The 12,404-nt window shown below is 41.5% G+C and overlaps 1 protein-coding gene across 18 annotated transcripts in view; it reads left to right on the top strand.

The window, feature by feature from the left end:
- The window catches only part of PTPRJ (protein tyrosine phosphatase receptor type J), an 87,381-nt gene extending 82,833 nt beyond the window's left edge, over nucleotides 1-4,548 (top strand). For all 18 annotated transcript variants that reach the window (XM_040560163.1, XM_040560164.1, XM_040560179.1 and 15 more), the window contains 3 exons: nucleotides 54-214; nucleotides 483-618; nucleotides 1,354-4,548. In XM_040560163.1, the coding sequence (XP_040416097.1) occupies nucleotides 54-214; nucleotides 483-618; nucleotides 1,354-1,512 (456 nt within the window). In that variant the 3' untranslated portion in view covers nucleotides 1,513-4,548. The remainder of the gene's footprint in view (nucleotides 1-53; nucleotides 215-482; nucleotides 619-1,353) is intronic.
- The last annotated feature ends 7,856 nt before the right edge of the window (nucleotides 4,549-12,404 follow it).

The raw sequence follows: 12,404 nt of genomic DNA, 5'->3' as shown, positions 1-12,404 counted from the left end.
CTGTTGCTCTTTTGAAGCTCATTTTTCTTTTTTTCCAATGCATATTCCTCTAGGCCAACACACGGGAGAGCCGCATGGTGCGTCAGTTCCATTTCACCTCCTGGCCTGATCACGGAGTGCCAGAGACAACAGACCTGCTCATCAACTTCAGACACCATGTTCACGAATACAGCAGTCAAAATCCTATTGACTCTCCTGTTCTAGTGCACTGCAGGTAGGAAGAACAAATTCGTGTTAGACATGCTTTCATCTTGTGACTTTTTAAGAACAGTTCTTTTCAGTGTGATTCTGGGAGTCCCAGAAGGGTGTCCTTCCTCCATCTTGGTCATGGTAAAACCCACCTCTCTGGACTGCAGAAGCTTTGATACCTGTGCCACTGAAATAATAGAAAGCATATTACTAACTTCACTGGGTTTTTATTAGGCTACAGGTGAGCAGGTGGTTGAGAGAAAGCAGTAAATGGCTTCCATGTGTCATTGCAGTGCTGGTGTCGGGAGGACAGGGACATTCATTGCCATTGACCGCCTGATTCAGCAGATTGAAATTGAGAATACTGTGGATGTGTATGGAGTGGTGTATGATCTTCGAATGCATCGACCTTTAATGGTGCAGACTGAGGTAAGATTCAGATTTTCATCCAGCAGCATGTTTCTCAAACATGGATAATAATCCAGGAAAGGTAGACAGAAGACTGTAGCTCAGAATTACAGGAAGATAAGATTTTACAGAGCAATCTGAAATCGCCCTCATTTAAACTTCCCTGCTTCCTGCCCTATTTCTTCCTACAAAAGTATTTGCAGCTAAGGGTTTTGTAGTATATCCAAGCAATCTCTTTCGAGGGTAATTTGTTGGACTAGCATTTGCAGGTAGAAAGAATTAAATCCTGAAAAAGTTACTTTTAAGCTTGTTCAACCCATGTGAGTTTTACCTTTATAGCCACAAGCCAGAATTCCCTTCAGTCAAGAGGTCTCTGCGTGCATCTTTTGTATTCTGCAGGAATACAGGCATTCCTGCTGGAAGTACTGCTTTCATGAAAAAGCATGTGGATTAATTCAAGCTGATCTGGAAAAGGCTGTAAAATCTCCATCATGAAAGTCTTTTAGGAGGATGTTAGGCAACACAGTAAATTCGATCCTATTTTTTTTACTGAGGGTTCACACGACATCATGAGGTCCTTTCTAGTCCAACTTCCTATATACATACAACTTCTAAAATAAATAAATTGATTGTGTGTGAAAACATTCAGTGCAGTACCTCCAAAAACTGAAACTTATATTCAGAAGCAGAACTACTTCCAAAATTAGGTATTTGCTAGAATTCTCTTAATATCCTTTCTTCTTTTTCTCCCATCAGGACCAGTACGTCTTCCTAAACCAGTGTGTCATGGATATTATTAGATCCCAGAAAGACAAGAAAACAGATCTTATTTACCAAAACACAACAGCAATGGCAATCTATGAAAATTTCACACCTGAGCCAGGCTTTGGGAAGGCTAACGGCTACCATGCGTAGCCTGGAAGGAACGCAGTGTCTCCAAGAGGTGTTGTCTGCGCATAAGAAAGGGAGACATTCTACGTATGTTTTCCGGGATTGTGTGCAGTGTCTTACATTTGGTTTCTCCAATTTTGTCCTTATATGAAGATGTGATCTACAGGACAAAAACAGTGCTGGCAGGAGCCAAGGATTGTTATAAAAAGAAAATACTTAAAGTTAACAGAGGAATTTTTGCTTTTTCTTGGGAATTTAACAGTACTGATAGGTGAAATAGCATTTACAGTACGAACAATGAACTAGAATTTCAATATTAAAATAATAACACAAGCTTTTTATTACAATTTTATATGATTTCATTTACAGACACCAGGCTTGTGGGCTGTTTTAATATATTTAATTATAAGTTTCAGGAACATATTTTATCTACTGTATCTGGTTACTTAGCTAATAGATATGTGTCTCTGTGATCTTTTTTTTTTTTCCTGAGTGTTCCTTTTTATTTAAAACAGGAGTACAAACACCTCCTCCAAATGGACATTTGTACTTGGAAATTGTGCCTTTTCTAGTTGCTACTCTAGAAAAAAAAACAGCAGAGATTCTATTTTTGTACTGAAACTCTTAATGAGAACACAGATTTTTAAATAAGGCTTATGTCAAACCTAACTGTAGTTGCACTGTTGGCAGGACTCTCCAGAAGTTTGGAGGTGAGCTTTGTTTTTGCATTTCACCATGAATATCCCCTGCCTTAATGTTTCGGTGCCTCTGCTAGAGGAAAAGGAGTGTGGTGTGTCACTCCAAGCTTTAACTATAGTGAAAAACTGAGCGAGTATGTGAATGTGTGCGCGGTTGTATGTGTGGGTGTGTATGAAGGAGAGAATAGCTCCTCCCTGTTCCTGGCTGATATTCCTGTTTTTATAAAATTTGTAATGATTTATTTAAAGGTGCAATATATGATTTACTGAATAATGATCACTCTATTCTAATAGAGTTTTACTCAGGTTGGTGTCTTTTTATCATTGTTGTTTTTCCTCAAACGTATAAATCTGTGAAAATGTTGAACTAAGGTTCCAAGTGTCCAAGCACTCCCAAACAGATTGACTGGCTTTACTGTTTCTACCAAAACAAATTGCACAAAGTTCTGCTGTAAAGACCAACTTCTCGGTTGATTTAGCCGTTCAAAACTGAGACATATCTTACCTGCCTGCATCTCATTGATCTAATGTAATTGTTTTGTAATTGTTTGCAATGTACTGCTGCTGTTATTTTAACTGGTCCTTTTAAAAACAGAACAAACGAGCAGAAAACCCCTAGTTTGCTGATTTTGCAAGCCAAGGATTTGATTGGATTTTGCTGGTACATAACTGCTAGACTTGTGAAGGCATTACCAATGAAGGACTTCTGAAGTAGTTTGGGGGTGTGTTGTTTTTTGGTCTTTGGATCATTGCACTGGTTGCATTGCAAAGGAATATGAAGTTTATGAATAGTGCTATAGAATAGCTCTAAAGTGATGAAAATCTTGTGAAGGTTTAATAACCAGAGTCCCTGAAGTTCTGCTGCTTTTTGTTTGTTTGTTTGTTTGTTTTAGCAGAGTTGTCAAAAATAGCTACATATATTAGGAGTATATGTGGTATTACAGTGGAACCTGGCGACCTTGCAGAATCCACTGTTAGCAGAAGAAAATGTAGGAATTCCTGGTGTAGAACTGTAAATTTACAGATAACCAGAGGAATTTTTTACACCCGGTGTGAAATGGTGGTGTGCTAGGTGAGCAAAACTGGAGGACAAACCACAAAGTGCTTCAGTTTTTTATTTTTTTGTAGCAGCCACTTGTGGGTTCTTGAATATTTTTTCTTTCTCTGATTTTTTTTAAATCAGTACACATACACACAAAAACAAAACAAAAAAAACCTCCAAACCTAATGTATGAGGTTAGTGATCCTGCCCAACTCCATCCAAAATGGCAGTCCACATAGTTGATCTCACCCAGCATTCTTCCTAAGCTGCTGTCATATGACAAACAGAAGTAAACCACTGGGACCAAACAGAACCATTCCAAAGGAACTGGGAGGAAGAAAGGCCTGCCCCTTACAGTCATGTTATTTTCTCTTCCTTTCAGTCTTCTAAGTGCAGAGCACAGAACCAGCATTCCTTATTCCAGGTCCTGCAGGAACTTGCTGCCTTAGGGTGGTGAATGAATGCTCTGTTGCTTCAGAAGTCCTTGTTCTATACAGCACAGAGGAGAGGGAGATGAATCTTCTACTTTAGATTGTGCGTTTGCATTATATTGCAGTGGAACATCAGAACCAGCTAGCGTAGTGTTTCTGCCCAACCACCTTTTCTTGCAGAAAACAAAAGTATCTGTCCCATTCTTTTGATGTTGGAAGCAGGTGCCAGTCTCCCTTGTGTCAGCATCTAATGAATATCCATTTTTAACACCATTGTATCCACTTCAACACTTCTGTGATTTCCCAACACTGAATCATTGTGAGAAGAGACAGAAGTTTGAACTAAATGATCCCAGGGTTAGGTGGAAAAGGTTGGTAAGGCTTAAAATGCTTTAAATGAAGTTGGCTCTATTGTCCCTGTAAGTAGGCCATGCTTCATAGGATATCTATTCAGGAAGAACGGGATTACAGGTAACTAGGGTTCTCTTGTGGATCCTTTTTGGCCAATGTGACTTGAATCCTGGCAAATATTTTTTCCCTGCATTCTGATGTTCGCTGTGTTATAATTGCTGAGATCTCTCTCTTCATTCAGTGTTTTCTCTTGCTGTTGCTCATCTAAACTGATTTACTTTCCAGGCTCAGATCTCTACTGTGTGGCAATGACATCTCCTGCATTTCTGTTTTACACTTCTTCCCATTTGGGGCCTGCTTAAGAAGGGAAAAGTTGATGCGTTTCAAATAAGTGACTGTTAGTTAAATATCTTGATATGATGTACAAATTTTATTGTTTTCTTATTTGTTGTACAGGAAATTTCAGCACATCTATAATGTTTTTAATTGATTTGTTTTTAAAAATATGAAAGTAACAATTAAAAAGCATCATCCTAGAGCACTTTGTCGTTTCCTTTCGTAGGGTTTTCTTTTCAGCTTCTTTTGAATTAAAATTAATTTGCCAAAATACCTGTTTCATTTAGAAAGGCTTTAAAATGTGCAAGGAAAGTGGGTTCCAACCCTTTAAGGTGGATTATGAGATGATTTGTGTTACAGTCACGGCTCCCTAAAGGTTGTTACTCTGACATTGAGACTTGCATGGCAGGACCAGGACATGACGTTTCTCTAAACAAAGAGCTTGCACCAGTTAAAGGAACAATACCTTAATCCGAGCTCAGTCAGAAGATTTCTACTCACTGAAATAGCCATGGGTGAGGGCTGCTGTTTCTAGGACTTGAATACTCCTAGAAAAACAAGAGTACTTTTTCATCCCTTGAATGGGATGTTCTTTTGTCACGAGGGAAAGCATAGAAAGGGATACTTACAAAAAAATATCTTTGTGATAACTGACTTCTTGATTACAGTTTACCTGACTGTAGATGCATACAAAATACCTCAGTTAAGTCCATTTCTATTAAAATTCTCAGTCTCCATACCTGGTCAGCATCATCCAAATCACTCCCCGGGAAGATCACATGCCCAGAGAGTGATTCTGGCACTCGGCAGCTCTCCAGTTCATCCCAGGGTGCTGACATTTACTGTAAAATCTTGTGATCCCCCATGGTAACACTACTGCAATTTCTGAAATGACTGAGTGGTGAGATACAAGCAAAGTGATTGTCTTGTACTCTTCCACTGCAGCTGACTACCATTGCCATGGGCAATAAGTTTCAGGGAGGCTTTTAGGGAGCAAGATTCCTCACTTTTTACCATATATCACATAGGCTTGTTGTTTGGTTTACTGAAATTCAAATACTTCATACTGTTCTGGCTGCCCTTAGAGACCATGGGGCATGTGGAAAGCTACCTAGAGTTACGCATTCTCACAGCTCCCAAAATACCACTGTTACTGTTTCAGCCACGTACAGGTTTTAAAAGGTGGTGAATTACCATAGAAGCTCCTGTCACTTTATAAATATTGCTAATAGATGACTGTCTAATAGTATGATGAAACTGTTTTAACAAACTGTTCATGTTTATTACATAGCTATGCCTGACTGGATGACAGAAGTTTCACCTGGCAGAAAATGTCTCTTGCATGGTAACCCAAGGCAGGACAGCATAAGTGCATCCTCACTGTACAACTGCAGCTTGGAGTAACTGAGCAATATACCTCTAATATATAATGTTTGCTGCTACAGTTCTTGAAATCACTTCTGTGTCTGCTGACTACAATGAAAACCCATCTTTTTTCAGCTTGATTTTGCAGACATTTCTTGCAGGCAGGGGTTTATTCAGTCTTACCAGCTGTTAGTAGCCTGTTCAGGTGGGTAGAGTTGAGCCAGTGTATCTGGAAATCAAATTTTGTACCTGGTCTTGTCATTTATTAGTTTTACTGCCTTTGAGACTAAAGAACTGGCGGTCAGAGAGAAGAATGTAATGTTTTTGTCCTGTTCTTTATTTGATAAATGGGATGCAGCCAGAAATGCTGCTGCTCTTTCATGCCCTTCCTGGCTGGGTGTTACCAGGCAGCAAATGGAGTTTGGAGATGAACAGATATGGATGTTCTTGCAGAACGGGAGTAAAAAATGGGGGCTTGGAAGGGAAAAACACTGGAGAATTTTGCACACTGTGCTTTTCTCAAGCAAAAAGAAAAATCTTAGTGCTGGAAAGCTGCTAGGCCTTAAAAGCTTCTGGGTGATCTAGGGGAGAAAAAAAAAAGTAAATACAATTGCTTTTGTCCATGGGCAGAATGAGGAGCAAAGAGAGAGCAACAGTTTACTCACTGCTGAGGTAGGTACAGTGTTCTCCCACTTCTCATATCCACCAGAGAAGTTAGTTTTTTTCTTTTTCAATTACTGTGGCACTGCTCAGGGAGTCCTTTTCAGTCATCACACAACCAAAGAAACCTCCTGTTGTTGAAACCTCTGACTTTAAATGGTTTTGTTTTCAGCAATTTGCAGAAATGTTTGTGGAGTTGGTGCCAAACGTTGTCACCTCAGTGCTGTGCTTTGTTCCATTCTCCCTCCTTTTGTGTTGGGAAAAAATCTCTGCCCACGCCAGCCTCCTGCCTGTGCAGGTGGAGGTAAATGAAGCGCAAAACCTGCCTGGAAAGCACCAGGAGGAGCTGCTTTCTGCTTGCTTTGATGGCAGAAGGGAGGGGGCTGTTTGTACATCTCACAAGGGGAAGAAGCTGGGAGCCCCTGTCAGCCCGTTTCCTAGATGTGAAGAAAAAGGTTCAGGATCCAGGCCTGTTCTTTTTTTTGTCCCTGTTGCTTACTTCATCGCATTTATTCATCCAGGTACCTTTTCCCAGTTTTCTTTCATTTTAAGCTAGTAGATAACATCCACCAACAGCCAGAAGCAAAGCTAACAACTGAACCCCCCTCACGAAGAAATGGTAGTCTAATTTGATCAAAGGGAGTTTCTTTAACTCACATCCTACCTTCAGCTTTCCAAATGACGGGGGAAGAGCCAGATTCTCTGGAGTGATGTTCTGGACATAATTCTAGTGTTTTGTGGACATCCCTAATGTTTTAATAGTGCTTGTGAGAAGACTGCAAACACATTGCCATGTGCTAGGGAGACAGTGCTCTCACACACTGCCATGCTTCTGTCCCTGTTTTGATGTAGAGTAGGATGGGCAAGAAGACGTGTGCTGAAATTTTAAGAAAAGGCGTAAGAGATTTCTGGACTTGTTTTTGATTGACAGTTGTTTCATGTGGTATTTCCAGTGCTGGGAATGCGTTACAGAAGGAAAACAGGCTCTGTGGTAAAGGCTGATCTAACATCTGCTCTGATTAAGGTATGTGCCCACCTAAAAAGTGATGGCTAGAACTGTACAATATATCCTGTTCATTTCTGTTTTCAGCCTCCAGGTGGCACACGATACCATCGTTCTTCCCAGGGAAAGCTGCTCCTGCCAAGCTGCTCACTTTCCCTTCTTGCTTCCCAGATGCCGATAACCTCCCTCCACCCCATGTGCTGTTTCCCCTTCCTTCTCCCCATGCTGTAGGTGCAAAGCCCATCCCCACCAGCCCCGGCTCACGTCAGCGGTTCAGCCAGATGCAGCGTGCTTGTTTGTAGAGATGTACACCTGGTTAGATGGCGCGTTTCAGAAACTGTAAGTTCAGCAATAGCCTGACAATGCAAAGTAGCTGGTGACTATGTCAAACAAGCCTTTGCTTCCTTGAGAAGTTGCTTTTACACTGTAGTCTTGGCAATGCCTAGACATTTTCTGATGGTGTGCCTAGCCCAAGGTGTAATGGCTCTGGTTCGACCAGTCTGGAGCTGGTTATTCTGGATTATCAGCTGTGCTCATTTCCTTTCCTTATCAGTCTGCTCTGCAGCTGTTCCCAGCAATAACAGATTTATAGGATTGCTGAACACAGTGCAGATATATCAATAAAGACAGGAAACAATGATGTGCTTGCTTGTACTGCTCAATAAGGATAACAGTTAAAAGGCTATTTCAGTTAATGGATCTGTTTATGTGCATGTGTGTAACACTAACCATGATTCTTCCATGCCTTTTCTTACATAGCTCCTCGGGGAGGCTTTAAATGCACCTTTTAAAGCATCCGACAACATCTGCTGAGTTACTTCAGCTTCTTCTGTCTCCAACCTGAAACACAGTGAGATGTCAAGGCAAAGCTCTAGTGGCAGATTCTTTTTATTGTATTATTTTTTTTACAAGCACAGCTATAATGGAGATATGTAAGGGAGCTTCAGCAAATGTGCTAAATCTACTGAAAGACACATCTTAATCTACCTAGCTGCTTACAAACCCGTACAATGTCTCCCTTTCAATGAGGAATAAATCAGAACAAGAACTAACATTTCACATCCAAACGTCCCGTGCTCGTAATTCAGCATCAGGCCCGGGAAAGATCTGCTCTGGGCAGGGTCTCCTGGGGCCAAACAGTTCTCGGGTGCTAGTCCTGGCCCAAGTGATGCTCCCAGCACGGACGGTGACAGCCCAGCTAGGCATGTGCAGGAGGAAAGCTGAGCGCTGGAGGCCACTCGTAGGCCACTTACCAAAATACCGAGAAAAATTTCTGAACAGTGAAGGATCAGTGAAGCCTTTAAAATCATTGTAGTTTAATAATAAGCCAAGCCTAAAGCTATTGAATTGTTCTTCTTCTACATGCGATCTCCTAAAACGTGATTGGGATGCCAGCAAAATAGGTTTCACAGTGTTAGTTGTAGTGAATATTTTCATTTGTCAAGTTCATCAATATTTTCATTCGTCAAGCTCAGTGCCAGCATTGCCACTGATGCTGCAACTTGGTATTTTGAAAATGAGCTTTTTAGGTTTTCAGAAAGCATTGCCTTTAAAAAAAAATGCCATCAGACAAAGCTTTGAACAGTTCCACAGTGCCTGTAAAAAAGCTTTCTTGGGAATTTCTTTCCATTTTATTTTTTCACCATTTGGATGTTTTTAAAACAATTTCAAGTAAAGATGAACGTTGATTGTTTCAATTAGGATTTAAGATTATATGCCATTTTAGTTTCTTTAAAACATTTTGTAGTCAAGGGGACTGAAATCCTGAAAAATCCAAAGAAAGCACCGATTCCAGTCACACGTGGAACCCTGCTCCCCTCCTCTTCCAAGTCAGACAGAGCAGGAACAGGCATGCCCAGAGCAAACAGCTTGAACGTGGCCTGGACAAACTGGGCATGCTTTTTTTTTTTAAGAAACAAAATTAAATGTGAAGCTAGAACACGGTGGGTCATAGACCAGGGAATCTGAAAATACACAGATGTCAGTCAGTAACATGCATTTAAGCTTTCTGCAGATGGTAATCTGAGTTGCTATCTAGAACTGGACACAAATTGTAGTAATGCTGATAACTCTCCTTTATGCAGAATTTGATATTGAAATAGGTCAGCACATACAAGACAGCTTTCTCTTATATATAAATTTATATTAGGATGTTATTCTAAGCAGCTGTAGAAAATACATGCTTTTTCCTGAAGAGCACTGTACTGAGCCATCTGTCACATGTATTTAGGTCCTCAACCTTCTATTTCATAGAGAGAAATCAGAGGGTTGGTTTTTTTTTGGTGTTTGTTTTTTCCATCTAGCCAAGTTATTCCACTGTGTTGTAGGCGTGCATGGCTGCACAGGATGAAATTTTACAAGTCAGTTTGAGGGAGGCATAGTGTTTTTTCCAAACCAGAGCCTTAAGGCTCTTTGAAAGTCACTGGCTTTAACCGATGTTAGGAGAGGTATGATGTACAGAGGTATTATTCTGTAGAATACAGGCAATTCATTACAGATAAAACATGACTACAGTCATAATTTATTGCACAAAGTAAATTGTAAGTGCTTTTACTAGGTAAAGCCAGAATCTATGTGAAGACACAACAAGCACCCTGGTCTGCAGAGGCTGCTCTCACGGCACTCAGAGAAAAGACACTATTGCAGTTTTTTGCTGAATTGTTCTTTCACTTAGCAGACACTTAAACTCCCAAGGTCTTGGCTATTCAGTTTATTTCAGAAAAGGCAGAGTGCCTATTTGGGAGTCGAGCTGGCTGCTTTCTGGGTGGGGGGACAGAGCCACTGAGGAGGGAAGGACCCATCCTGGTGAGACTTTACATTCCACAACGTGACCAGATGAATAGAACTACTAGCTGAGTGGAGCATGAGATAGCAGTGTGATGACCATGGTCACCCTACCAAACAGAATTTGCAATTGTCTACCATTTTCTGGACTTTTTAGATTTATTTATTTTTGTTAGAATAGAGTTAAACGTTTTTTTTTTTTTTCCAAAATATTCACAAGTAGTTTCTTTCAGCAAAACTGGTAGAATGGGAATAAAATCAGACAGGTTTGTAGGTGATTCAAAGCCTGAGCAATGAATTTCTGCATTGTGGAAAAAAAAAACACAACACACAGTCACCATTAAAATACTACAAAGAAGACTAGCAAAATGAACTGACACCTTTGCCAGCAGCCAAATTGCGGTGCTGAATCGCTTTCCCATGAGCTGGGGGAAGCAAAGCCTGTTTTCTGCTGTGCTGGTGCTGAGGGACTGTAGTGGAAAAAACCTGCATGTTTTACTGCAGGTGTGCAGTGCAAATGTTTGCAGAAGGGAGGCTGTGGTGCCTCCTGTTCTTGCATCACACCATAGAAAAGGGAAATAAAAAAAAAATTTAACACAGTTAAATAATTCTACTGCAACTAATATATCATCTTAATAATTTGGGATTGTACCAAAAATGAGCAGGCAAACAGGAAGGTGAGATAAGTACGAGTCTCTCATCACCCTCCATAAGGAAGGCATCATACTCAAAGCTGACTGTAGCCTTTTAACTTTGCTGGCGTGCAAGGAAAATTCTTTCACACTAATAGTCAAATGATAATTTCCCATGATTGAAAGGCAGGAGCTGCTAAGCATAACAAAGTGAGCTTCCTTTGCTCGCTAGGATATCTGCTAGCGCTGTGATCATATCATGGCTTTCCTTGGCCCACAGTCAGGAGGAAACTGCATATTCTTGATCAAAAGCACAGTCTGCTTAGGTGGAGACAGTTTAATTATTGGTGACAAATCTGACAAAAATTCTTTGAAGTGATAGTCTCAGGATGGCTCAGTATTCACATATGGGGGAAACCAATCGACTAATTACAGCAATAAATAGCCTCAATGATGAGACTGAAAAATAAGGTGGGGGTGAGAGCTCTGCGAGGTCACGGGCAGCAGCCATGAGGGTGGCCAGGCTGGGAGGACCTGTGCTAAAATCTGCCAGTGGGGGGGAAGAGATTTGGGGTAAATCAATCATCTGTGTCTTGCCTGGCTTTTTGATCTGGTTCTTGTTATATAAAAGCGACTGAGGAGCCTGGTCAAGAAGCCAAAGTTGATAGAGCTGGATCTCACTGTGATGCCTGCCAGCCTTCCCAAGGAGCTGGCAGGGCTCTGCCTCCCTGGCAAAGGCTGGTCCCCAGAAGCAGCCCAGGACCTCCCACACCAAGCACAGCCACAGCACAAGAAATCAGGAGATACAACAGGGCTGTAACAGACAGGAAAACCCAAAGGAATTCATACAGTTGACTGAAATGCCACCTTCTCCTAAGTTACTCCACAGCAAAGGCAGGAAGCAAACACAGAAAACTCTGATTAAGTGATTAAGGTCTTACTATACCTGTGCAAATCCCTCCTCTGTAAGCTGACTTTTAATCAAAAGGAGGTTTTGTGAGTGCCTGGGGCTCATCTGCTTCTCTGGTGAGGCAAGCAGCAGATGCAGGGTGGCATTCCATCGCCTAAGCAGTGCCAAGCACCACCTTGAACGTGCAACAGAGGCTGTGTATGGCAGGCATGTACAATACACAGGAAGTCTACGCCTTTCTGCAGCAGCTGGGTGCTTAAAATGGGCTAAGCCCTGCAAGGAGGCACCTGCCCTTCTGTCAGGAATGGCCCTTCTACCTGCCAGCCTCACCCCAGGGATGAAAACCTGGCCCTGGCCTCTGCCTGAGGATGCCTTCCATCTCCAATCCTCCCTGCTCCACTGGTAAAGCAAAAGCAGGCAGAGCCCCTGAATGAGGCTGTGGGACTGCCGCCTGCTAGCAGGCACACGGGGGGCTCGTTTCAAAGGAGGGAAGTCATGGCACCCAGATGGTTCCCCATCTGGCAGCAGATGAAAACTCTGTGGCTTCAGAACAAACAGATTAATTTTTGCATGTAGGAATTCAAGAAATCAGCTGCATAACGTTATACAAGCTGGAGGGGAAGCCTTAAAGTTAAAAAGCACATCATACATGATGCATTTGCTGATGAAGCTGACTGAGGCATTCTGTGCTGAGTGACATCACT

This window comes from Cygnus olor, chromosome 5 (genome assembly GCF_009769625.2).
Source record: "Cygnus olor isolate bCygOlo1 chromosome 5, bCygOlo1.pri.v2, whole genome shotgun sequence".
NCBI classification, from domain to species: domain Eukaryota; kingdom Metazoa; phylum Chordata; class Aves; order Anseriformes; family Anatidae; genus Cygnus; species Cygnus olor.
This window is presented reverse-complemented; position numbering and strand designations above follow the sequence as displayed.